The sequence below is a fragment of the Moschus berezovskii genome, chromosome 10, assembly GCF_049115385.1.
Source record: "Moschus berezovskii isolate FMDL1 chromosome 10, NW_MosBer_1.0, whole genome shotgun sequence".
NCBI lineage: Eukaryota > Metazoa > Chordata > Mammalia > Artiodactyla > Moschidae > Moschus > Moschus berezovskii.
The window spans coordinates 81,303,108-81,330,514 of record NC_142469.1 but is presented as its reverse complement, the minus strand read 5'-3'; the positions used below and the strand labels follow the sequence as shown (position 1 = coordinate 81,330,514).

At 41.1% G+C, this 27,407-nt stretch overlaps 1 protein-coding gene across 2 annotated transcripts in view; it reads right to left on the bottom strand.

Annotated features, from left to right (window-relative positions):
* Positions 1-27,407, bottom strand: part of PDE7B (phosphodiesterase 7B) — a 357,977-nt gene that overhangs the window by 11,810 nt on the left and 318,760 nt on the right. For both annotated transcript variants that reach the window (XM_055432829.2, XM_055432828.2), the window contains 3 exons: positions 7,067-7,158; positions 4,052-4,196; positions 2,007-2,103 (listed from right to left, as the gene is read on the bottom strand). In XM_055432829.2, the coding sequence (XP_055288804.2) occupies positions 2,007-2,103; positions 4,052-4,196; positions 7,067-7,158 (334 nt within the window). The remainder of the gene's footprint in view (positions 1-2,006; positions 2,104-4,051; positions 4,197-7,066; positions 7,159-27,407) is intronic.

Below are 27,407 nucleotides of genomic sequence, written 5' to 3'. Positions count from 1 at the left end.
TTCCTTTGCTCAACATCACGAATCATCAAAGATAGTTTGTCAGGAATTGTTAGCAGTCTGTGGAAGCCCAAATCCTAAATGGAAAGCTGGAAGAAGATTAATCAAAATGATACAAATAGTGCTTTATAGAATTTCTAAAAAAATCACTATGGAAGACAAGCAGTTTGGATAAACAGAGAGTCTAGTCTTCTCTTAAATAAGCTGAACTTCTGCTAGATCATATGGCTATTAATTAAAAAGTACCTGACACACCATCTGTACTTTCCTTTCTCTGCCAGGAGACATGATATGGAGCAAAGTATATGAAAGCTCATCCTTAGTGATCAGAGTCACAGATGTTCTAGGTTGTTCTATCTTATAATGCTACTTGTTGTTGTTTAGTCACTAAGTTGTGTCCAACTCTTTGCAACCCCTTCCAGGCTCCTGTGTCCTTGGAATTTTCCAAGCAAGAATACTGGAGTGGGTTGCCATTTCCTTCTCCAGGGAATCTTCCCAACCCAGGGATGGAACCTACATCCCCTGCATTGGCAGGCTGGTTCTTTACTACTGAGCCACCAGGGAACCCCTATAATGCTGCACATGTGTATTATTATAAGGACAAATTTTTGAAAAGGCATCTTACAGATTACCTTTATTGGTTGATCCCATTTATTCCACTTTGCTAACAACTTCGATTTGCCAGCTCTGTATGCCTTGCCATCTGCCCAAGAGACATGATCCCTGCCCCAAGCAGCTCATAATCCGGAGAGTGTAAGATTAGTAAACGAAAGGGTTAAACTCCAATCAGTATCAACAAGAACACATGATTGAGTCAAAACCAAGAGGGACAGGGTGGCATCTTTTCTCTGTCCCATTGTTTGATTTCCAAGGATGAAGATCCTAGCTCTTCTCTCATTGGGCTATTTCAATTATTTTCTATATTTTACAGTAAAGCATTTATCTTATCTAATCTAATCTCCCTTCTCTAAGTTCATCATATTTCCTTTTGTTTTTCCCTCAGTGGTGATCTTGTAACATGGGCAATTAGGAGTGACCTTTTGATTACTAACCACTCACACTCATTTGAAGCGAAATTGTGCAGAGTGGACACTGCATGAGTGCTTTTACCCAAGGGAAAGAGATGGGGAGCAGAGCCTTCTGGCCCCGTGTGAACCCAACCTGCTCTGTTTTGTCTTCTGTCTTTGGGACCATCTCAATGTCATTGACTCATCTTTCTACGGAGGCGTCTCCAAAAGGCTCATTGTTGCTACTTGACCTCCCCACAGAGCTGGTATGTGGGACACTTCAGGCTTTATTTGTTCTCAGCCTCGCAGACCTGAGCCTGTCACTAACATCAGGGCACTGTTGTGCCTGAAAAAACACCCTGAGCACTGAAACCAGGCCTGAAGAAACAAGCTGTATTTAAAGGCCAAGATCCCACCCAATGTCCAAATTCTGCTGCTAATTCATTGCCTTACTTCTGAATGAGGTTAACCTCTTAAAAATTATACCCTAACTTGGGACCATTTGTCTTTTCACAATATATACACGAGACGATGAACTCTGACTAAATATGCTCTATTTCTTTATTCATTTTAAGAAAGCAAGGGAAAGAAATACAAAAAAAGTCCAAGTCCTTCTGTCAGAGTGGAAAACATTGACCCCAAATGGCATTTAGCTTTTAAGCCATGCTCAGCTTATTAACATGAAGGTCAGAGTAAAAGTCAACCCGTCCTGCACGTCTTATATCCACAGAGAAAAACCATGAAAATTATCTACATCCCTCTATTGCATATGTTACTGTACCTCGTTACTACCTCTTTCCATAGTAAGTCAACTTATTTATTTTTAAATTATTTCCAACAAAGGGCCAGATGGTGTGCAAAAGGTTTAAAGAGAAAAGTGGGGATAATAAGAGTTGATGAAATAACAAATGTTACGATAGACGATCCATTTCCTGTTTTATTAGGATAAACGCCCAAAAGGAGAGGGGGTGATGAACACTCAGCAACTGGATCCCTACTAACCTTGCCTGTAGAATTCTTCGCAGACCCTTTCACTCCATTGCTTGCTCATCTCCCAGATTCTACAAGGATTGCAAATGTCAGCACACTTCAAGGCAATCTGAGAAATGACAGGGCAGGGAGAGATGGTCAAAGGATGATCCTTGAGCAGCAAATGTACCCCAAGCCCAAGGGCAGTCAGACCTGCACTTCGACCTCACGGACCAAGCCCATATTTACAGAGGCCTCCCTGATGTGCCTCTTCAGGAAACAGCACTCATTCACCACCGCACAAAACCTTCATTCAGAACTCCCACTTTATAGCAGTGAGAAGGAGAGAAAAGTCACCGTCCAAGGACATGGGGCTTCCTGGAGGAGACCTGGAGTGGGCAGGCCAAGGAAAGTCATGGCCTGGCTCCTTCTGTTGTTCCACCCCTCGTGGGCAGGGAGGCCACAGGGCCCCCAACCAGGCTCAAGTGAGATCACTGGGACCTCACTTCACAGTGACCACATTGGCCGACGTCATACATCACTTAAACTATGTGTTTGCATTTATATGGCCGTATCTGTGTGTGTCAGCAAGCTCAGCCTGCCAGCCAGGGAGCTAAGCCATATCAAACCCAGGAGTGTTTGCTTGGCAGAGATGAGTCTGGGACTTCTTGGCTTGCCTCACACAGTTCTGCATCTGGGATGCCAGCTTTTGTCAGGGATGCTGACCCTAGGAGGGGTCCCTTGAATTTCCGAAGAAGCAGGCTCTCCATGTTAACAAACAACTGCCGAGAAACCACCGCGTAGAGGGGCTTCCGGTGGTGTGCCGTCCATCAGCAAGGTCTGCTGGTTTTGACCTAGTTCTTTGGGATCATAGAACTGCTAGCAGTGTTGGGGTCTGGGAGAGCCTGGGTCATATTATGCTGCAAACTTGGTTGGCTCTTTATTTCCAGGTGAATGGGGTCACCAGTACTTGTTACAGAAGGTAAGGGGCAGAAGCCCCCTCCAGTTTCTGCACTATAGGGATTAATGTGTGTTAGCAAGCTTTCCTTTTGGAATGCAAGTGTCCAGGCCAAATCTTTCAGCTCCTCAAAGACTTGAGTCTCTAAAATCAGATATCGTTGGCACCCAGGGGCTAGAAGTCTAGTTTGGGAAGAAGGAGGGAGATTCAGTTTTACAGCTGGGAGGAGGGCATTTCCTGAAAAGGACAGAGCAGTTGAATAACTTCAGAAGGTAGCCTGAAGACACGGAAGGGAAAAGACTGTATAGTTTAGTCTCCCACATGCCATTTCCCTGGTGTAAACATTTCCTTGGTTAAAGCTGGTCTATCTAGATGCATCCAGGATCCAGTCAGTCAGTCTTTTGTGCCAAAAGGAAAGAAGGAAGATGAGATAAAATGGAAGATCAAGCAAAAGGCTCTGGTTTGGATACCAGGTCAGACTTCTGCTTCCAAGATCCACTTCTCCCCTGAACTTCACAAATGGCTTCTTGCCATGGAAGGAAGCAAAATGTGTTGCGCTTGATATGATTCAATTAAACAAAATAATTTATTTATTGGTACCTGATAATGGTAAGACTAGGTAAATATCTTTGAGCTTCAGATGAATATATGAGTTTAGGTTGTAAGAAGAAATCAAGCAAGATTTAATTAAATAGGCTTGAGGTAAAGGAAAGATACTCATTTCTCAATTTTTGTTAGTGCTATAGTTAACATAATACACTCTTATATTAAAGGAATAGTTTTCAACATTGCAAAAGTATCATAGTGATCAACTTTACATCATGCCACAAAATGTGGTAAATTCTTACTGCATGAAACTACCCAGGGAGGCTACCTTGTGGTGAAGCAGATACCAAACAAGGAAAAATGAGATATTATCAACTTACTGACATGAAACCCAGATTTTACTTGCTTTGAAACCACTTAAAAATTTCATATGTCTCAAGGTTTTTAATAAACTAGGTCACTGCTCTAGTTTATACCATGGGGGATACCCCTTCTCAGATGTGCTAAAATGATTGCTCGTATCCTTAGTGTTTTACAGCAAGGATAATGACGTCTTTTTGTTGTTGCTGCTTACCTGAAGCATAAAGTGCCTGGCATGTACATCCTCCAGTCTTAGGTCTTTATTGTGGAGGTGAGCTTTCAATCTGCTCAAAAATTCATTCTGTCTGTTGATGTCTGTTGCCAAGATCAAGGAGCCCAACTGCTGTTCAATATCCTGTCTGCATACACGAGAATGAAAGAGAAAACACACACACAAAGCAAATCCCTTTGAGCACAGTGATTGATTCTGTCATCATCAGGTGGCTTGCCTTCTTATTTCTGCCTCTGATACTGTTTATTACACAGAGTCCTGGTCCCTTGCAGCCCAAGCGTGATTCTCTCACCCACCATCACTCTGTCCTTGGATGGGAGGTATGCCAAGGACTGGACAGACTGATTGAAACCTCGGGTGAACAAAGTTGTGGCAGTTTATACATTCCCACAGTTCCTATGGGTGGCAAGATCGGAAGCCAACTAGAAATGTATGCTTGAAGAAGGTCACAAAGACTCACAGAATCACAGGCATTTGGATTGTGCTTTTTATAGAGCTCACACCAACTCAAACCTTAAGAATTGCATAAGGAGAAAAAGGGTATAATAATAGTAATGAAGCCGATAATAGTGACTGATTCTAGGGAATGGAAAGATCCATCAAGGGAGCAAAATGGATAGGCTGGAAAGAGATACTGGAACTTAACAAAAGAGTCACAGTAGATTAAGGTACCATTAAAAAGCAGTGTTCAAGCAATATATTGGTCAACAAATGGTATGCAGACATTGGGATGTTTTGGAAAAGTAAACCAAATTAGGGCTTTTCCATATATGGGAGGAAAATCCGTATATATTTTTAAAATTCACCTTTAAAAGTGAAGTATGTTTAGATAGAGTGCACAGAACATACACAAACAGTTTAAGGGATAAATTATAAAATAAACATCTTACAATCACTGCCTAGGTCAAGATCGTTGCCTGCCAGTACCCCAGAAAGTCCTCATTGTGTCTCTCATCCAACCCCACTTCCTCTCAACCCCTGAAGCAACTACCATCTTGACTTTTGTTTTAATAGTTTCCTTGCTATTGATAATAATTTTACCACCTGTGCATGCATGCCTGAATACTATGGTTTAACTGCTTGTTCACTTTAAGTTATATGGTAAGTATCAGTTTGTGACTCGCTTTTTTTAGCTTAATTATTTTTGAAGGTCAGTTAAGTTGATGTGTGAGCTGTTGTTCATCCATTTTCATGATTAGATTGTATCCCAATGTAGGACTGTACTTCAATGTATGTTTCTGTTCTACTTTTGATGATCCATGAGTTTGAGTGAACTCCGGGAGTTGGTGATGGACAGGGAGGCCTGGAGTGCTGTGATTCATGGGGTTGCGGAGAGTCGGACACGACTGAACGACTGAACTGAACTGAACTGAACTGAATAGTTTCTAGTTTTTGACTACTATGAAAAAAATGACACAATAAATACAATTACATACCTCCAATTATACATTTGTAAAGTTTCTCTAGGGACTATGTCCAGGAATAAAATTACTGGATCACAGAGTATGTTCATCTTCAGTTTCTAAGATATTGCTGATTATTTTCAAAACAGTTGCATAAATTGACACTCCAAGCAGTAATAGATGAGCTTCTCATTGCTTTACAGTCTTACCCTTTACATTTTTTTTTTTTGTGGCCAATTTGCCAATATCATGCAACTCATTGTAATTTTAATATGAATTGACTTGATTACTAATGAGGTCGGACATATATTCATATGTTTATTGGTCATTTCTATTTCTTTTTTTGTGAAATTTCTTTTAGTCTTTACCTACTAGGGCATTACTGGGACATGTCTGGTTTGACAAAAGAACAAATCATTTTGTTCTTTCCTGTCTCCTTCTCTTTCCTTCCCTTCTCCTCTTCTCTTTCTTTGGCTTCCTTGTCCTTCACCTCCTCACTTCTCCTCCAAACTTGATTTGTTACTCTAGTTCTTTTTGCACTTAATTCTTTCGATCTTTGCAATATATTGTTTTCATAAAAGGCATGAGTTTTTATTCCCTGCATGAGGATTGATTTTATTTGGTTCCAGTGGGTAAAGTGTTCTCAGAATTGAAGTTCCTTCCATGAATTTCACATTCCTCTGGGTGCTAGGAAACAGCATAAGATAGGAGCAGAGGGCCAGGGGTAAACCAGTGTGCCCAGAGCGTCCTGCTGCTCAACCAAGAGACACCACAGGGCCCTTGACCTTGGTGCCCCTCTGGAAGATGGTTCAGGAATCTATTTACTTGTTCCCTTCTAGCTACCTTGGGTTCTGTGCATTTGAATGAAACAGAAAGGAATCGGTGGTGGCCTTGGAAGACAGTGCAGAGGCTAAATTAAGGCCAATATGGTGCAGCAGCTAAACTGAGGCCAGATGGAAATGAGGCCATGGTCTTAGATTTAGTAGACCTCGGCCTAAATATCCAGCCTAACAAACAGTGGACCAGGAAACTAGTATTTCCACTTCTGTTTAAAATGCAAGAAACATAGGTAAATTTCTGGTGGAAAAAAAAATGGCTGGGACCCATTCAGTCACTTAACAAAAGATGTTTTAGAACAGAATTTCTGACTTCTCCTTTTACTAAGATTGGCAATGACAAAACACCCTTTATTGAACGAGGCTTCAGTCTCACTTGGGAACTCCTGTGTTCCTTCTTGATAAATATTTATTATTTGGATCTACACAGGAGGACAATTTTGCTAACATAAAAGACAGGAGTTTGGCAAAGCACAGCACTGAGGCCGAAGAGTGTGAAAGCTGAGAACTGTTTATTATCTCTTTTCCTGACATTAGGTCCTACACTCTCCAGGCCCTTTCAGAGCTCACAGAGGGACTCTGGTTTCTGGGTTGATGTAACTGACACCACATCTCCTCCGATAGGCAACTAAGGGAGTGTGGGCCGGAAGCACTGCTGACTGGCTCCCTGCCATTCACCCTGGGGGTCTCAAGCCTGAGAGCACACGGCTTATCTCTAACGTGTGGACATCAGTATGTTTCATCTCTAGGTCACTTACGTCATTTCCTTTGGCAAGTGAGCCAGAAGCCTTGATTCTCGAAGCATGCCAATTGTAGATCGCCAGTGGTGATTCTCCAGCACAGACATATTCTAGAAAGAAAGAAAATTAAAACTATAAACGGGGGAGAAGCCAGATACTGATCTGTCTTGCTGAACACAGCTCTGTGGAGGCCAATATTTTCCCTCCGGCCAGTTCATACCTAAGGACACAGAGGCAGAGCAGAAATGAAACACAAAATAAAACAACTGCAGGTCTATTCTCAAGGCTATAATAATCATGGAGGAGTGGCAAGACCCTGCTGCCCCTCCAGTGGAGGGCTCAATGAGGGTCTATTTCCAGCAGCCGCAGTCCTGCCTCTGCCCCTATTTTTGAAAACTCCTTCAGGTAATACTCATTGTAGAAGAAAGAAAGAGAGGCAGTGAAAATAGGTAGTAATGGATACCCTAGGGCTATGTGCATAATATAATCCAAAATCATACTACTCAACCAAACAGGCTGGCCTCACAGCCGCAGCTATGATCTGTGCCCTGCCCATTATCAAAACTGGGAAGAACCTGTTGGGCAGCTGGTGACATATGCAAACTCCTGAATCCCAGCCAATAGATTTGTGGTGTTTAATTATTGTGGATACTAAAGTCTAAGAACTACTGTCAATAATCTTTGTGATCAGTATAAAGGCACTCAGCCTATTAAGTCTGGGTTTGAATCTACAGTTGTTTTCTTCTTCAACTATCTTGATATTTCTTCCTTTGTGAGAACCTCTATTATGTTCAGTCTCTCTGTTGACCTTAAATATGCTGCTTGTCTGAACATTTGCTAATCATTTAAATAATGACTATTTATAACAACCTATTGTGTTCTATTCTAAATTAGCAAACAGTATGGCCTTACCACTGATTTCATCCACAGAGAATAAAACTCTTCGAGTTCTCCAGGAAATCTTTTTCCTTTATTTTCTTATTTGTTTATTTATTCATCACTTCTTGGCCTTTTGACTAAGATTAAGAGTCAATTCATTCTCCATTTTCTTTCAAGTTTACATTTTTAAACTTACAAAAATATACAGGAAGATAACATTTATTAAAAGTGAAGTTCAGTTGCCAAAGTACAGAAGCAACCTAAATGTTCATCAACAGATAAATGGATTAAGAAGATGTGGTATAATGGAATATTACTCAGCCTTAAAAAAGAATGAAGTTGTACCACTTGCGACAAGATGGGTGGATTTGGAAGGCATTATCCTAAGTGAAGGACTCCTGTGGTGGCTCAGAAGTAAAAAATTCACCTGCAACACAGGAGACTTGGGGTTTGATCCCTGGCTCTGGAAGAGCCCCTGGAAAAGGAAATGGCAATCCACTCCAGTATTCTTGCATGGACAGAGAAATCTGATGGACTACAGTCTATGGGGTCACAAGAGTTGGACACAATCTAGCAACTAAACCACCACCACCACCATCCTAAGTCAAATGAGACAAAGACAGATACTGTAAAATATCACTCATATGTGGAATATAAAAAAATAACAAACTAATGAATAAAAAAAGAAACAGACTCATAGGGAATAATCTACTGGTTACCAATGAGAATAACCTAGAGGTTACCATCAACACATGGTCAACACCAAGATCAGATTGATTATAATATTTGCAGCCAAAGATGGAGAAGCTGTATAAGATGGAGAAGTCAGCAAAAACAAGACCAGGAGCTGACTGTGGCTCAGATCATGAACTCCTTATTGCCAAATTCAGACTTAAATTGAAGAAAGTAGGGAAAACCACTAGACCATTCAGGTACGACCTCAATCAAATCCCTTACAATTATACAGTAGAAGTGACAAATAGATTTAAGGGACTAGATCTGATAGATAGAATGCCTGATGAACTACAGACAGAGGTTCGTGACATTGTACAGGTGGCAGGGATCAAGACCATCCCCAGGGAAAAGAAATGAAAAAAAGCAAAATGACTGTTTGAGGAGGCCTTACAAATAGCTGTGAAAAGAAGAGAAGCGAAAAGCAAAGGAGAAAAGGAAAGATAAAAGCATCTGAATGTAGAGTTCCAAGGAATAGCAAGGAGAGATAAGAAAGCCTTCCTCAGCGATTAATGCAAAGACACAGAGGAAAACAACAGAATAGGAAAGACTAGAGATCTCTTCAAGAAAATTAGAGATTCCAAGGGAACATTTCATGCAAAGATGGGCTCGATAAAGGACAGAAATGGTATGGACCTAACAGAAGCAGAAGATATTAAGAAGAGGTGGCAAGAATACACAGAAGAACTGTACAAAAAAGATCTTCACGACCAAGATAATCATGATGGTGTGATCACTCACCCAGAGCCAGACATCCTGGAGTGTGAAGTCAAGTGGGCCTTAGAAAGCATCACTACGAACAAAGTTAGTGGAGGTGATGGAATTCCAGTTGAGCCATTTCAAATCCTGAAAGATGATGCTGTGAAAGTGCTGCACGCTATACCAGCAAATTTGGAAATCTCAGCAGTGGCCACAGGACTAGAAAAGGTCAGTTTTCATTCTAATCCCAAAGAATGCTCAAACTACCGTACAATTGCACTCATCTCACATGCTAGTAAAGTGATGCTTAAAATTCTCTAAGCCAGGCTTCAGCAATACGTGAACCATGAACTTCCAGATGTTCAAGCAGGTTTTAGAAAAGGCAGAGGAACCAGAGATGAAATTGCCAACATCTGCTGGAAAAAAATCATCAAAACATGATGCCAACATCATTGAAAAAGCAAGAGAGTTCCAGAAAAACATCTATTTCTGCTTTACTGACTATGCCAAAGCCTTTGACTGTGTGGATCACAATAAATGGTGGAAAATTCTGAAAGAGATGGGAATACCAGACCACCTGACCTGCCTCTTGAGAAATCTGTATGCAGGTCAGGAAGCAACAGTTAGAACTGGACATGGACCAACAGACTGGTTCCAAATAGGAAAAGGAGTACATCAAGGTTGTACATTGTCACCCTGCTTATTTAACTTATATGCAGAGTACATCATGAGAAATGTTGGGCTGGAGGAAGCACAAGCTGGAATCAAGATTGCTGGGAGAAATATCAATAACCTCAGATACGCAGATGACACCACCCTTATGGCAGAAAGTGAAGAAGACCTGAAGAGCCTCTTGATGAAAGTGAAAGAGGAGATTGAAAAAGTTGGCTTAAAACTTAACATTCAGAAAACTAAGATCATGGAATCTGGTCCCATCACTTCATGGGAAAAAGATGAGGAAACAGTGGAAACAGTGTCAGACTTTATTTTGGGGGGCTCCAAAACCACTGCTGATGGTGACTGCAGTCATGAAATTAAAAGACACTTGTCCCTTGGAAGGAAAGTTATGACCAACCTAGATAGCATATTAAAAAGCAGAGACATTACTTTGTCAACAAAGGTCCATCTCATCAAAGCTATGCTTTTTCCAGTAGTCATGTATGGATGTGAGAGTTGGATGATAAAGAAAGTTGAGCGCTGAAGAATTGATGCTTTTGAACTGTGGTGTTGGAGAAGACTCTTGAGAGTCCCTTGGACTGCAAGGAGATCCAACCAATCCATCCTAAAGAAAATCAGTCCTGAAGATTCATTGGAAGGACTAATGTTGAAGCTGAAACTCCAATACTTTGGCCACCTGATACAAAGAACTGACTCATTGGAAAAGACCCTGATGCTGGGAAAGATTGAAGGAGAGATGAGAAGGGGCTGACAGAGGATGAGATGTTTGGATAGCATCACTGACTCAATGGACATGAGTTTGAGTAAACTCCAGGAGCTGGTGATAGACGGAGAGGCCTGGCCTGCTGCAGTCCATGGGGTTGCAAAGAATTGGACACGACTAAGGGACTGAACTGAACTGAACTACCAGTGAGAAGAGGAAAGGGGAGGGGGCAACATAGGGGAAAGGGATTAAGAGGTACAAACTATTATGTATAAAATAAGCTACAAAGATAGCTTGTACAATGCAGGGAATAGAGCCAATATTTTGTAATAACTATAAATGGAATATAACCTTAAATTATGAATCAGTATGTTATACACCTGTGACATACAATATTGTTCATCAATTATATTTCATTTAAAAAAAAGTCGGGGGGAGTAAAGGGACTTCCCTGTTGGTCCAGCGGTTAAGAATTTGACTTCCAATGTGGGGGTGCAGATTCCATCTCTGGTTGGGGAGCTAAGGCCCCACATGCCTTGTGACCAAAAACCAAAACATAAACAGAAACATAATTGTAACACATTCAATAAAGACTTTAAAAATGAACCACACACAAAAAATATCTTAAGAAGTGGGGGGCAATTGTGTGACTCGGCTTACATGAGATACGAGTCATCAAATGCCTGGGGACAGAAAGAATGGCAGTTCCAGGGGGCCTGAGGGACTAGGGAGTTATTATTTAGTGGGAGCAGAGTTTCAGTTTTGCAACATGAAAAGAATTCTAGAGAGTGATTGTGGTGATGACAGCACAATGCAAATGTCTTCATACTACCAAACTTAATACTGAAAGTGAAAGTGAAGTCACTCAGCTGTGTCCAACTCTTTGCAATCTCATGGACTGTAGCCTGCAAGGCTCCTCTGTCCATGGGATTTTTCGGGCAAGAACACTGGAGTGGGTTGCCATTTCCTCCTCCAGGGGATCTTCCCGACCCAGGGATCAAACCCAGGTCTCCTGCATTGCAGGCAGACTCTTTACCGTCTGAGCCACCAGGGAAACCCTGAACTTAATACTGCCATACACTAAAAAATGGTCAAGATGGTAAATTTTATATTATGTGTATTTTGCCACAATTTAAAAAAAAAATGAGGGAAAAGCAGCAAGGAAAATAGTAGTGGAGAGTAAAGGAGGCTGGTCAGAGACTGAAAAGCATCCCCATCATTTCGTACCCTGACCCTTCTTGCTACTATATCTGTATCATCCATGCAATGCTCAACTTTTTCAGCAAACGAGAAAAAAGAATCTCCTATGAGTGACACAATCCAGGGTCCATTAGGCAAAAACAAGTTCAAGAAAACTGCAACCATTCTTTGTTCTAAATCCAGATCATGATTTCTCTCCAGGACTTTGCAGACTGAATTGATGGGGTGGAGTCTTATTCTGACCCTCTGTATAGGCAGCTCTATTGCTATTCATTTCTCTCCTTGCCAGGGAGTCATTATTCGTTACTCACCACTTGACCAGCTCTGAACCTGTGACGAGATTTTGTTACTTTTATCAACTGGTCTATTATCTCCCTTTGGGCATGAGCCAGACACAACAAATGCCAATGTTTATGAGAAATATCATGCTAGACTAATTTGTTTTGATGGTAAAGATTTACGAGAGCAGAGAGTGATAGGTTAGTGTGATGTAACAGATGTCCTATCCCTGACGTGACATTTAATTCATCACTTGTGAACAGTCCCTTCAAGACTAATTCAAGTAGATGTGACATGAGTGCCCTCACGTGTGTTTTTCAAGAGGCCCGGAAAACTGTAACAAGACCTAATGATAAATGACGCCATATCCCTGTTGAGTGGAACAAAAGCATCTGGGGAATTGCCTTAGGCATTGTTATTTATGTCAGCCTGACTTAATATCTTCATTAATAATCTTCCTGAAGACAGAAGAAAAGGATGCTTGGGAGATCTTTTGGTGAAACCATATTTGGAGATGAGCACCAGGAAAATGGGAAGAAATGTAGGGGGCTTGGAAGCTGGCACAGAAGAAAAGAAAATAGTGTACACATTACAAACACAATCTTTCAGGGAGCTGTCATTATAAATAAAAGCATGTTCTGGCCAGAACTGTGTAGGAGGTGAGGGTACTCCAGTGGATTCCAGAGAAGAAGCCAAGAAGGGCTATATAGGGAGGGGGCATTAACATTCGTGAATTACACCTACTGTGTGCCTGGCACTTTACATGATCTCACTGAATTCTCACACAACTGTCTACCATTTTAATCATTAACCCACAGATAATAAAACCCAGCCTAGACAGCATATTAAAAAGCAGAGACATTACTTTGCCTCCAAAGGTCCATCTAGTCAAGACTATGGTTTCTCCAGTGGTCATGTACAGATGTGAGAGTTGGACTCTAAAGAAAGCTGTGTGCCGAAGAATTGATGCTTTTGAACTGTGGTGTTGGAGGAGACTCTTGAGAGTCCCTTGGACTGCAAGGAGATCCAACCAGTCCATCCTAACGGAGATCAGTCCTGGGTGTTCACTGGAAGGACTGATGCTGAAGCTGAAACTCCAATACTTCGGCCATCTGATGCAAAGAGCTGACTCACTTGAAAAGACCGTGATCCTGGGAAAGATTGAAGGCAGGAGGAGAAGGGGCCGACAGAGGATGAGATGGTTGGATGGCATCACCGACTCGATGGACATGGGTTTGGGTGGACTCTGAGAGTTGGTGATGCACAGGGAGTCCTGGCGTGCTGTGGTGCATGGGGTTGCAAAGAGTTGGACATGACTGAGCGACTGAACTGAACTGAATAAAACCCCAGGTTTCTCTGAGAGGCTATACAATTAGTCAGTAGCTGAGAAAGACCTTAAACCCAGGTGTGCCAGGCATCAAGACCTACACTTTGCATACCCCCACTTCCTGCCTCACCAGAGTTATCTCTGCTTGGCCACAACCAAGTATTCAGAGGCTTGACATTTATAAACTGAGGAGTGCCTGCTGTTATACTTAATTTTCCCCCCAATCATCTATAGTTGCTGTTTTCAAAGAGTATGGTTGGGGACTTCCCTGGCAGTCCAGTGGCTGAGACTCTGTGCTTCCAGTGGTTAGGGAATTAAGATCCCACATGCTGCGTGGCATGGTCCTCTCCTGAAAAATGTTAAAAAGATCTATGGGTGATTGTTTTACTTAGATGTTAGTTTCTAAATCCACACTGGAATTCTTGCAACGTACCCCAAAATTGGTGTCATTTCAAAAAATCCTATAGTTTGAATATAAGTTGAATAGATTTAGATAGTCTTGGGAGAGAATTCATCATTCAGCCACTCTCAGCCCTCACATCTGAACAGTCTCTGAGTCCTGGTGATTCTTTCATCAAGGCATCACTTATACCCATCCCTTCCTTTCACCAAAGTGACCCTATTTTAGTGCTTCATTTTCCTTAATTCTCCTTTCTTCTATCCATCTTCCCCACAACTTCCACAATGTGAGTTATTTGACAAAAGTTTCTACCATCTCCCTAATCATTGGTTGAAATATAGACTAATAATTTTTGAGCAGCTACTCATATGCCAGGTGCTATGGTGGGCACTGGGGGTCCAAGAATGAATAAGACAATATTGCTGCCTTCAAAGAGCTCACCTAACTTCTCTCCTGCTCTCCTCTAGCAGGAGAGAGCTAGCACAGTACGATTGTGCCTTCTCCCTTGCTCTGCTCCAAACCCTACAATGGTTTCCTATTGGATAAGTTAGGCTTAACTCCTTAGCTTGGCATTCAGTGCTTTCTAAAAATTGTCCCAACTATCATTTTGTTCCTATGTGTTTGAGGTAATGAATACCATTATCTCTTCTTCCTACAGAGGTCTTATCGTTCAAATAAATTATACCATAGTAATAAAACTATAACTTATTATTGACAAAATTATTAAATTATTACTATATGAAAATGTCCTTTCCTTTTCCCACTTTCATGCCTTTCAAGCTGGTTTATTTTCCTCAACTGTGTTTCTTGATCAAACCTGTCTTCCAAAGTTCAACTCAAATACTTGATCCACAAAGCCACCTGGAATCATCCAGCTAGAGAAGAACTTGGCTGTCCTCTGAGTCTTATGGCTCTTTCTCTCAGCATTCCTCAAGTCCAGAGGCCAGCTAGGCGAAGTGCCATTGATGTGTGTGACAGCTGTGGATGTACTTCCTGTTCTTACTAGATTACAAACCACAATGTCAGCAGGAAGCCTCTCATTCTTGCCATATCCACTCAACTCTATGCCTTGCACCAAGAAAGTACTTTCTATTAATTTGTTAAATAAATAACTGAACAAATTACTTGATTTCATTGCACAAGTATACTGAAAACTCATTATGTTCCTAGCACTGTAATATGTGTTTAGAATACACCAGTGAAGAGAAGAGATAAAGAACTAGAGGTAGCAGGGATGGGGAGAGATAGATAATAAACAATAAGCATAATAAATGTTTGGGGAAAAGTATGGCATCCAGAAGATAGCAAATTATGGAAAGAGGGAAAAGTAGAGCAGAATAGTGGGAATTTGAGTCTTGGGGGTGGGGTGGGGAAGGGAAAGTGGTGAGAGATGAGATTACAGCGAAGACTTGAAGGCAGGACAGAGCTAGCCATGCTGATGAAGAAACTGTTCTGGAGAAAACAATTAAAGGAAAGGCCCCAGAGAGGGAGCACACAGCCATGAGGTCCATGCGCAGTCAGGGAGGGGACATATCAGGCCTAAGGGTTAGACAGGTAATGAGAGACCTGGTCACATGCGGCCTTTTGGCCATTGTAAGGATTCTGATTTTCACTCTGAGAGAAACATGGATCCAGTGCAGGAGTTTGGGAGGAATGAAATTATATGACTTAACTTTAAGTAAGATCACTTTGGTTGCTATGTTGACAATAGACTCTGGTAGGGGATAAGAATAGAAAGAGGTGTGTGTGGGAGGGAGAGAGCAGTTATCCAGGCAAAAGTTGATAGAGGCTTGAACAAGGAAGGTGGAAGAGGGGAGAGTGGTTGATTGAAGGATGGTGTTGCCATTACCTGAGATGGGAAAGCTGCAAGTGGAGCAGGTTAAGAGGAGTCTCATGGTTGTCCAGAATAAAGACAACATTTTCCAACTTCTTTACAATTAGGTGGGTTCATTTGGCTAAATTCTGACCCATTAAATATAAACAGAAATACTGTGTGGGATATTCAAGAAAGTCGTTTTAAAGGGAACAGTTTCAAATGGGAGAGGCTTCTTTTGCTTTATCCCTTTCTTTTTTCTCACTGTTTGGAATGTGGCAAGAATGGCTAGAGCTCCAGCAGCTATCTTGGGCAATGAGGACAAATGTCACACCCTAGTGATAGAAGATTGAAGACTAAAAGGATGTTGGGTCCCTCCTTCTTAATTTTGTGATGTCACCATGACTGCCCTGGACTGTCAACCTCCAAACCTCTTTTATGAAGGATAGAAATAAACATCTACCCTTGTTTAAGAAGTCACTAACATACCTCATTATTTAAAATTACTTTATTATCATCCACATCATCCCCAAAGAGTTGATAAAAAGGTTTTCTCAATATCTTGATCTAGAATAATGCCGGGTATTTGCATAAGAATTTTAATAAAGGATTTTATAATTCTAAAAAAGAGTGAGCAAAATTACCTTAGTAAAGTCAGAAATGCATGTGTGTATGCACATGTCCACATACACAGACACACACCAAAACACACAGACACACAGAGACTTCTTATTTCTGAGACCAATTGTTGCCATCTACTAGGAGAGACTTCCCTGGTTCTCCAAACAGAACTGACAGGTCCCTCTTCCAGCTCCTCATTCCCAACCCAAGCTTCTATTGGAATATCCAAAACACCTTGTAACAACTTTGCTCATGGGCCTTGTTCCTGTGTGTGTATGTGCTAAGTTGCCTTATCATGCCCGAGTCTTTGCAACTCTATGAACTGTAGCCCGCTCCAGCCTACTGTAGCACAGTCTACTGTAGGCTACTCTGTCATGGGATTCTGCAGGCAAGAATACTGGAGTGGGTTGCCCTGCCCTCCTCCAGGGCATCTTCCCCACCCAGGGATTGAATCTGCTGCTCCTGTGGCTCCTGTATTGCAGGCAGATCCTTTACCGCTGAACCACTGGGGAAGCCTAGTCTTGCTCCTGCATATGAGTAATTTTCACACGTTCTTGTTCGTTTACACTTAAAATTTGAGTTTTGAAAAATATACTCTCCTTATATTTTTTTAAATTGATATTTAAAATCACAAATTTCTATGGTAACAAAATATGTAATGTCCTGCCTATTTGTGGATATTGATATTTTAATATGAAACCATTATATCATTCTTTTATGTATTAAATGTAGCACTTAGTCATGTCCAACTCTTTGTGACCTCATGGACTGTAGCTTGCTAGAGTCTTCTGTCCATGGGATTTCCCAAGCAAGAATACTGGAGTGGGTTGCCATTTCCTTATCTAGGGGATCTTCCTGACCCAGGGATCAAACTAGGGTCTCCTGCATTGCAGGCATCTTGTTTACCATCTGAGCCACCAGGGAAGTCCCAAATGTATGCAAGGGAATCTAAATACCAATGGCATTTATTGCCCATTTATCACCTATTTAAGAAAACACATGAATAATTTATTAAGTCAAAAATAAGAAATTAATTCTTTTCCCTCTAGAACTTAATTATTATCCTATTTCCCCACAGAATTTTATTTTAATGTAATATATTTTCACGTGTGAAATTCTTTGATCATCACCCTATCATATCTCTCTGCATAAAAATTAAGTTTATAAACTGACGTTTTAATTTAACAAATTTTCTTAACATCAGGCTCTAAGTAGTAAATGTTTTTCCAGCTGGAGTTTACAATGCAATTATTATTAGTAACTAACTGATCAAAATACATATATTTCAAATGTGGAAAAATTATGCTTGAGAATAAAAATTTTTGACAATGCCTCTATTCATGAGATAGCTGGGAACATTATAGTCCCTCAGTTATGGGAGATTTCCTTTAATATTTTTGGTTGTTTCTTTGGTATTTTTTTCACATGAGGGCAATATACAATATCAGCAAAACCGGAGCAAGATGCAATATGCAGAATGGATAAGAGAAATGTCTTTGTTTTGAACAGTGGAAACAGGGCAACTATGAAAGAGGAGTGGAAAGCGGAACTGGTTGGACTGTCCTGTGAGCGTATTCCAGGCAGGCCAGTTTAAGGAGCTGAAAATGAGTTCTGTGAGCACTATTCATGCCTGTGCACCGTTTGGAAAGTCTTCGTGTATCCCCAGGGGCACACAAGCCTGGTTTGAAGCTGCTGCCATACATGATTGCCATTGAGAACGAGGAGTGTATCTTATTCATCTTTGTGCCCCAGTATGTGGCACAGTGCCATTTAAATAAGTAAATATTTGTTGAATGGATACAGAGTAATTAACTTCCAAACCCCTAAAGTTCCCTAGCTGCAAAAGTTTAAGTAACTGTAAAAGTGACACAGTCCTGTTAATTTTTTTGGTCTGATAAAAGCCAGACTTGGAATTTTCTGTTGTGAAATCCTTAGACTTAGGTAAAAGCCAAAGAGATTTAAAAGTTACTATAGCAATGGTTCTCCCACTATTTATTCACAGATGACCAGGATCGGGTAAATGACTCCAGGAAGAACATAGAGTGGGTGAGTGCGTGCTCACTTGCTTTAGTTGTGTCTCTGTGTTACCCTATGGATTGCAGCCTGCCAGGCTCCTCTGTCCATGGGATCCTCCAGGCAAGGATGCTGGAGTGGGTAGCCATGCCCTCCTCCAGGAGATCTTCCCAACCCAGGGATCAAACCCGCTTCTACCTGCGGGTTCTTTACCACTAGCACCACCTAGGAAGCATCTATAAGAGGGAGCATTTGTCAACTGCAAGATAAACAAATATGAATGTATCATCATAAAGAATTTTTCATAATGCTTCTCGGTCTTCATGGTACACTTGATGTAGGGAAGCAAGAATGCAGCAGGTAATCCCACAGTAGGTAATCCCACAGCAGGTAATCCCACAGTAGGTAATCCCATAGTAGGTAATCCCACAGCAGGTAATCAGCACAAGTGACTCCTAAGCGGACAGTGTAGGTAGATGCCTTCTGGTCTGTGTGCTGCTGACTGTCAGATTTTCCCTCTGGGTCCCTGCGTGTACTCACTACTGTCTGTATTCCTGATTTCTTAAGGCTACTCAGGTTCTGCCTTTCTTGCTGCATGGGTCCAGTCTGTGTATCCATCCACTTACTCTTTCAGCAAACCTCCTGCTGCTGCTGCTGCTGCTAAGTCACGTCAGTCGTGTCCGACTCTGTGCGACCCCATAGACGGCAGCCCAACAAGGGTCCCGTCCCTAGGATTCTCCAGGCAAGAACACTGGAGTGGGTTGCCATTTCCTTCTCCAGTGCATGAAAGTGAAAAGTGGAGTCGCTCAGTAGTAATAACTTCCTACCACCCAACAAATATTCACTGAGCATGAGGACTGTGCCAAGTGCTGAGCATACAGCAGTGGAAAAGGTAGGTGCCTAGAAACTTTCAGACTGTGGGGGATATGGACGTCGAATCAGGGAATGGCTGCTTCCAGAGATAAACATCATGACAGAGGAAGTGAGAGAGGACTGTGAAATCATATAGGAGGGGCATGGAAGATGGATGTTTAAAGAAAGAGAAGGCTTTCGGGAGGAAGATATGTCAGAGTTGAGATCAAAAAGGTGAGTGAGTTAGAGAGGAGTCAGGGAATGCAGGCAATACAGAGGGAGTGCATGTCATTAAAACAGCCAAGAGAAGCACGTGTGTGAAGACCTGGAGTAAGGGGGACACTTTAGATCTTCCTTCCCTGTTTTATTTTTTTATTAAAAAATTTTTTTTTGACCATGCAGCATGTGAACTGAACCCAACCAGGGACTGAATCCACTCCCACTGCATTGGGAGCCTGGAGTCTTAACCACTGGACTACCAGGGAAGTCTTTCTATTTTTTAATCATTAGAAATGATCACATTCTAACATACCATGTATTTTGCTTATTTTTTCTGATTCCCCTAGTAGAAAGCAGGCATGTTTATTTGTTTTATTCATCTTCTGTATTGCCATTGCCTGGATTCTGAGAGTAGTTCAGACTGGGTGATGCAGACAGCCTGGGAGAGGCATGGTGGGAAGTGGAGTTGGAAAGTGTGGTAAGGGTCAGATCGTAATGAGGCTTGTAAACTGGGTTAAGATATTTGGACTTAATCCTGAGGGCAGTGGGATTTTAAGCAGGCATTTAACTGTCACAGTTGAGTTTCAGGAATTCATTCTGGCTGCACAGTGGAGGAAGGGTTGGAGCCAGGCAAGGCTGTGTAGACGAGAGGATGAAAGATTTTGGTGCCTTGCACTTGGGGAGGATCGGGGGTGAGCAGGCTGGGAGGTACTGGTGTTTCATAGGGAGGTATCTTTGTCTTTCTTAACAGACAGGCGGTGGTTCTGCTCTTATAGGCTCACTGACTTTCAAGACCAGTATCAGCAAAAGATGGGTTGAAAAAAGAAGAAAATCATTAGAAATGCTCATGGAGACCTGAACATAGGATGAGATGATACCACTTTAATACCCATTGAAATCCCAATCCCGTTTTGGGATCCCACAGTAGGTACATCGTCTGTCTACCTCCAGAAACATCAGCTCAACAATTTCACATCATCCCAATGACAATGTGGTCTGGTATCACAAACTTTTCATACTTGTAGTCTTAAGAATAATCTTCATCGTAAAGTTGAAAGAGTAAACATCCACCTTTGTGGCAACAAAACCTATCCGAATTTATTCTGAACAAAATAAAACCCTTCAAACCCCAACTACAAAACCTTTATTTCCCCTTTTATCTGAATAATCAAGCATTATCCACCCTAAGAACAAAACAATCCCTTTGTTCCAGAATAACAACACATCTGGCATTTAATAAACCACCAACACAGGTTTTCAAATTAAATCAAGAGTCTATTTGTCAAAGAGAATCTGGCAGAGCAGATTTGCTATCATACAAATCGGCTTTAAACTGCTGTCGTTTTTTTCTCCTATTTACTGGACACTTTCTTTGATTAAAATACTTAGACTGGTGTTGATAAACTGAGTCTGGTGTACAACAAGACTCAGACTTAATTATACCTTTTCAACCAGTGGAGGCAGGAAGAAAAACAACAACAGAAACACAGTCTGTGTTTTCATTTTTAATTGCTCACGAAACCGGGAAGCAAGACTCCAGAAGATAATGAAGTCACTGAGTTCCTCCCTAACAAGCCCAGTGGTCTCCTTGGTGACGCTGCCAGAGCCCCAGCTCAGGAGGTCTCAGGGGAACAGAAACTCCTTGAGTCCTGAACAAGACCTTGGCCCTTGAAGAAACTATAGCACTGCCATGTTTACTGCCTGCTGGAAGATGTCTTTCTCTTGTTTGATCTGCATCTGCCAAAGATACTGCTCTGAGGGCAAGGAGCCTGGATGGACATTGAACTGCTGTCCATGGGGCAGGCCTGGGTTCATTCAGATAAGGGCCATAGAGGTGCCCACAACAGCTACCTCATGGTGAACAGCAGAAAGTTTAGGAAACAGAAAATCAAATTTGAACCTCCTTTTTACAATTTTCACTCTACTTGCCCCAAACACCTTTCATGCTGCAAAAATTATGGGGTTACATATAATCCTTGCAATTGCTTGTTAGAGTAGTGGTCATAGGACCATGTGGGAGGAACATGTCTTCTGGCTCTGTCAACTTCATATTTACAGTTCAGAGTCATTAAGAATAAAAAGTGTTTAAAAATGCTGGCCTCTTCTAAGTGCTTATGATAAATGACTAAGAAAAATGATTATAAACCTCTGCAAGACAAGTAGGGAATGCAATAAATATGATGCTGCGTGGAACAATTATTTTATTCATTGGGTTGCTCTGTTAATAGTTAATATGACATTGGACTCTATCAAAAGAAATTAAAAATTTTATATGTTTTATTACAAGATACTGAATATAGTTCCCTGTGCTATACAATACATCCTTGTTGCTTATCTATTTTATACATAGTGGTTTGTTATCAGATGACCCTGAACTCCTAATTTACCCTCGCTTTCCCCTTTGGTAACCATAAGCTTGTTTTCTATGTCTGTGAGTCTGTTTCTGCTTTGTAAATAAGTTCATTGGTATCATATTCTAGATTTTGAATTGAACTGAAAGCAATCCCTTTTATAATTGTAATATGCAATATCATATCTGATTTAATGTTTATTTTGAAAAACTGCTGAACCCATCTGTTGGAGGATTGGAGGGTGGAGGGACAGAGAAAATAATTCTCAACTGTATCTCTCACATGCTCTTAGGCACCCTCTTAGTTCACCACAGACACCTGGACTGCTTCCAGTCTGATGAGAGAGATGCCAGGTGGAAACGCCTTTATGGTCTTCGTGTTGAACTTAGGTTGGCAGTTCGGCCAGTGAGTCTGACCCAGACAGAGGACAATGGGAGAGAGTCCTCTGACCCGGCCTTCACTCCAGCTGCCCTGACTCTCTTTATCTCAGGGCAGAAGCACAGGCTGGGCCTTATGCAATGATCTTCTTATTTATTAGAACGAAAAAAGTACAGCCAACAAAAGGAGGGAGAGGAAGCCCTCTTCCATTTTATCTCATTTATAGTAATTCTGGATTGTACACAGTCACGCACAGGGCGTTCTCAAAGCCACATAATTCCTGGCCTAGCTTCTTGGTTATTCTTGTTGACTAAATGTGTCTGCGTGTACAGTTTTTGTTTATATATATATGTATATGTATACATACTGGGCTTCCCAGGTGGCGCTAGTGGTAAAGAACCTGTCTGCCAATGCAGGAGACGTAAGAGACTCGGGTTTGATCCCTCGATTGGGAAGATGCCCTGGAGAAGGGCATGGCCACCCACTCAAGTATTCTTGCCTGGAGAATCCCATGGACAAGGAGCCTGGCAGGCTACAGTCTGTTGGGTCTCAAAGAGTCAGACACTCACACATGATATTATTGCATGCATGCACCCATTATGTAATATCTATGTGTATATGTGTGTGTATATATATATATAGTGTGTGTGTGTGTATATGTATATATACATTTCACTCATTATCACAGTTCTTAATATTTTCTGAATCTATAACTCATTTTAACACATGAATATAAGTTATGGATCCCCTCCCTAGAAAAATGTATATAGGTACATCACCTGAAAATCTGCATATAGTTCCCTGAAATCTCATTTGTGTCTCAACCGACAGGCCATGGTAGGCTAAAAGGCTATATTTCCAAAGACTTTTAAATATCATGTGTTTTTAATGGTCTTGTTGAGTTGATATTTTTCATAACATGATTTTTTTTTTTCTTGAAATTGAAAACCGAAAGAGTTATGCCAGTTCCTCACTGACAACTTATTACAGAGGGAAGACTTTCTGACCCAGGTCATGTTCCGTACAACTAATCTGCAGTGTCTATCAAAGAGAGAATATACATTTCATCATAACATGCCCAAGTCACTGAGCTGAGGGTAAGGGCCGTTCATGACAGGACTATGCTCAGCTCAAGGCCATGGACACAGTCCGTTTGCCGTCCCTCTGGATTGTGGGTTGGCGTCCCCAAAGTACACCGACTAGCGCCGTCTTTAATGCTGCACTCTGCCCTGCTACTCAAAATGTTACTTACACTCCAAGACCACATTTATATCACTCCTGTGCCATGAAGTTTTTTTTTTTTAATTTTTAATTTTCAGAAACCATCTCCAGAATCAATTTCTCTTTTGCCTCTGTCTTCCCATCACATTTTGTTTGTAGCTAGCTGCCATAGAGTACTTAGCAAAGGCTCTCCCACTTTAAGCTACTTGTCTCCTGCTGGAGGCCCTGGAGGAGAGTTCTTAGCTTCCTGCACACTGTCGCTGATTAACATGAATTTAGAGGTGGTACGTATAGTGTTTAGGTACTTTGGCTCTCGAGACAGAAGTCTTGAGTTCTAATTCCAGCTCTGCCATTAATTAGCTGCTTATTATAAGGAAGTGTTACTCAGTCATGTCTGACTCTTTGCAACCCTATGAACTGTAGCCTGCCAGGCTCCTCTATCCATGGGATTCTCTGTGTAAGAATACTGGAGTGGGTAGCCATTCCCTTTGCCAGGGGATCTTCCTTACCCATGGATCGAAACCGGGTCTCCTGCTTAGCAGGCAAATTCTTTACCATCTGAGCCACCAGGGGAGCTCACTTAAATTTAATAGCAATTTTCTTTTTTCTGGAAAATAGGTATGATGATAGTGCCTACCTAACTGGGCTACTGTGAAGATTAAATAATATAATAGATAAAATCATTTAGCTAGTGTTTGAATCATAGTCTGACTCTTGCAGGGCTACCCTGGTGGCTCAAAGGGTAAAGCATCTGCCTGCAATGCTAGAGACCCCGGTTTGATCCCTGGGTCAGGAGGATCCCCTGGAGAAGGAAATGGCAACCCACTCCAGTATTCTTGCCTGAAGAATCCCATGGACGGAGGAGCCTGGTAGGTACAGTCCAATGGGTCACAAAGAGTCAGACACGACTGAGGGACTTCACTTTCTGAGTCACAGTAAGTGTTGAATAAAGATTAGTTATACAATTCATTGAATTGAATTAAAAAAAAAATCTTTTTGGCTGCATTGCACAGCATGTGGGATCTTAGTTCCCTGACCAGGGGTTGAACCTACACTCCCTGCTTTGGCAGGATGGAGTCTTAACCACTGTACCACCAAGGAAGTCCTTGAACTGAATTTTAAAAGGAGTTTTCTTTTTCTTTTAGGAGTTTCTTCATATAGTCAATAATAAATGGTGTTTGACAAGCAATGGTATATAGCCAAATGTAAAAGACATCATATTTTTTGGACATAATTAAGATCTCATATTATTTTCAGGTCCTCTTAATAATTTTTACTTTTAATATATAAAATCCCAATTTGGCTGATAAAAGTTTTATACTTTTATACTAGACAGCTCTAGGATATTGGAAGTATCTTTATGACATTAAGTGATACTGTTTTGTTTTCAACACTGTTCCTAAATTAAAGACATGGATCTCTGGCCTTCAAGAGAGTCCAAGACTGTTTGAGCAGGGGACTGATGAAGTTAATATCTTGAATGTGGTTTTTGGTTTTCTATGCCAATTTCTGTCTAGTCATTAGTCAAAAGATCTTTCTCTTTACTATTGAGGATCAGGCCAGACAGTTGAGATGCATAAATTCACTTCTAGAAAAAAAAAATAATAGCTCATTTTATTGTTGTAACATCTTTGTATACAAAGAACAGCATGGGTATTTATTCTTCAGAGGCTTTTTAAAAAGCTGTTTCTATGTAAGTATACAGAGGTATATATGTATATCTTTGGCTAACTCCTCTAATGTTTTTCAAACTGGGATTAAGTTTTCTTGGATTTTGCACATTTTGAGCATCTGAGTTTGCACCAATGTGCAAGGGCAGGGATTATATTTTATTTATCTTTGTACTCCTAGATACTGACATATCATCTGATGCATGTAATAAATAGTTGCTAGTTCAAAATATATGTGTATGCTCTACTGAAAAGGCTGCAGAATTTGGTTATATTGGAATGCTTATATTTAACAAAGAGGTGAAATATTATTAAAAATTACACTTTAAAAGTTTGAGTAAGGAATCCATTTTTTGAGACCATTTTTAGTATCTGAACAAGATAGATTGCAATATCTTTCTTTTGAGAATCAGTTTTTGTTCATTAACAGTGAGTAGTTAATTGACGAAATTCTACTTTTACTTTCCTATTTTTTTGCATGTTTAACATCTGGCATATTTCTTTCTTTCTGTCCAAATGTTCATTCACTACATGTTTTATATATACTATTATACACCAAGCCAGGCTTCAGCAGTATGTAAACCGTGAACTCCCAGATGTTCAAGCAGGTTTTAGAAAAGGCAGAGGCACCAGAGATCAAATTGCCAACATCCGCTGGATCATGGAGAAAGCAAGAGAGTTTCAGAAAAACATCTATTTCTGCTTCATTGACTATGCCAAAGCCTTTGACTGTGTGGATCACAATAAACTGTGGAACATTCTGAAAGAAATGGGAATCCCAGACCACCTGACCTGCCTCTTGAGAAACCTGTATGCAGGTCAGGAAGCAACAGTTAGAACCGGTCATGGAACAACAGACTGGTTCCAAATAGGAAAAGGAGTGCGTCAAGGTTGTATATTGTCACCTTGCTTATTTAACTTATATGCAGAGTGCATCATGAGGAACGCTGGGCTGGAAGAAGCACAAGCTGGAATCAAGATTGCTGGGAGAAATATCAATAACCTCAGATATGCAGATGACACTACCCTTATGGCAGAAAGTGAAGAGGAACTCAAAAGCCTCTTGATGAAAGTGAAAGAGGAGAGTGAAAAGGTTGGCTTGAAGCTCAACATTCAGAAAATAAAGATCATGGCATCTGGTCCCATCACTTCATGGGAAATAGATGGAAAAACAGTGGAAACAGTGTCAGACTTTGTTTTTTTGGGCTCCAAAATCACTGCAGATGCTGATTGCAGCCATGAAATTAAAAGACGCTTGCTCCTTGGAAGGAAAGTTATGACCAACCTTGATAGTATATTAAAAAGCAGAGACATTACTTTGCCGACCAAGGTCCGTCTAGTCAAGGCAATGGTTTTTCCCGTGGTCATGTATGGATGTGAGAGTTGGACTGTGAAGAAAGCTGATCGCCGAAGAATCGATGCTTTTGAACTGTGGTGTTGGAGAAGACTCTTGAGAGTCCCTTATACTGCAAGGAGATCCAACCAGTCCATTCTAAAGGAGATCAATCCTGGATGTTCATTGGAGGGACTGATGCTAAAGCTGAAACTCCAATACTTTGGCCACCTCATGAGACGAGTTGACTCACTGGAAAAGACTCTGATGCTGGGAAAGGTTGGGGGCGGGAGGAGAAGGGGACGACGGAGAATGAGATGGCTGGATGGCATCACCGACTCTGTGGACATGAGTTTGAGTGTACTCCGGGAGTTGGTGATGGACAGGGAGGCCTGGCGTGCTGTGATTCATGGGGTCGCGGAGAGTCGGACACGACTGAGCGACTGAAATGAACTGAACTGAACTGAACTGATTATACATGTCAAAGCACGGTTTTATGACCCTCATTTTTATGTACAAATCAGGCAGTAGAGTAGATACTCTCTTAAACTCCATTGATGTGATTTATTTGATGTGGAGAAATTAAAATTAGGCAAGCATTTACATTATATGGAATATGCCTGCAATGCAGAAGACCTGGGTTCGATTCCTGAGCTGGGAAGATCCCATGGAGAAGGCACGGGTTACCCACTCCAGTATTCTGGCCTGGAGAATTCCATGAACTACAGTCCATGGGGTTGCAAAGAGCTGGACATGACTGAGCGACTTTCACTTTACATTATATGGAAGTAGTTCAAGCAGACAGTTCTGTTACTTTATATTCTTTGTTTAAAGACATTTGAAAAGTCATATTTAAAACATGACAAAAACAGAAAATCTATTTGGGAGCTTTCATTCCAGTCATTCATTTTTTCCCTGGTCATATTTTTATGCCCTTCCAAAGCAATACATTTAGCTTCTGAGATAGTTTAGTAAGTTTTGTTCTAATTTT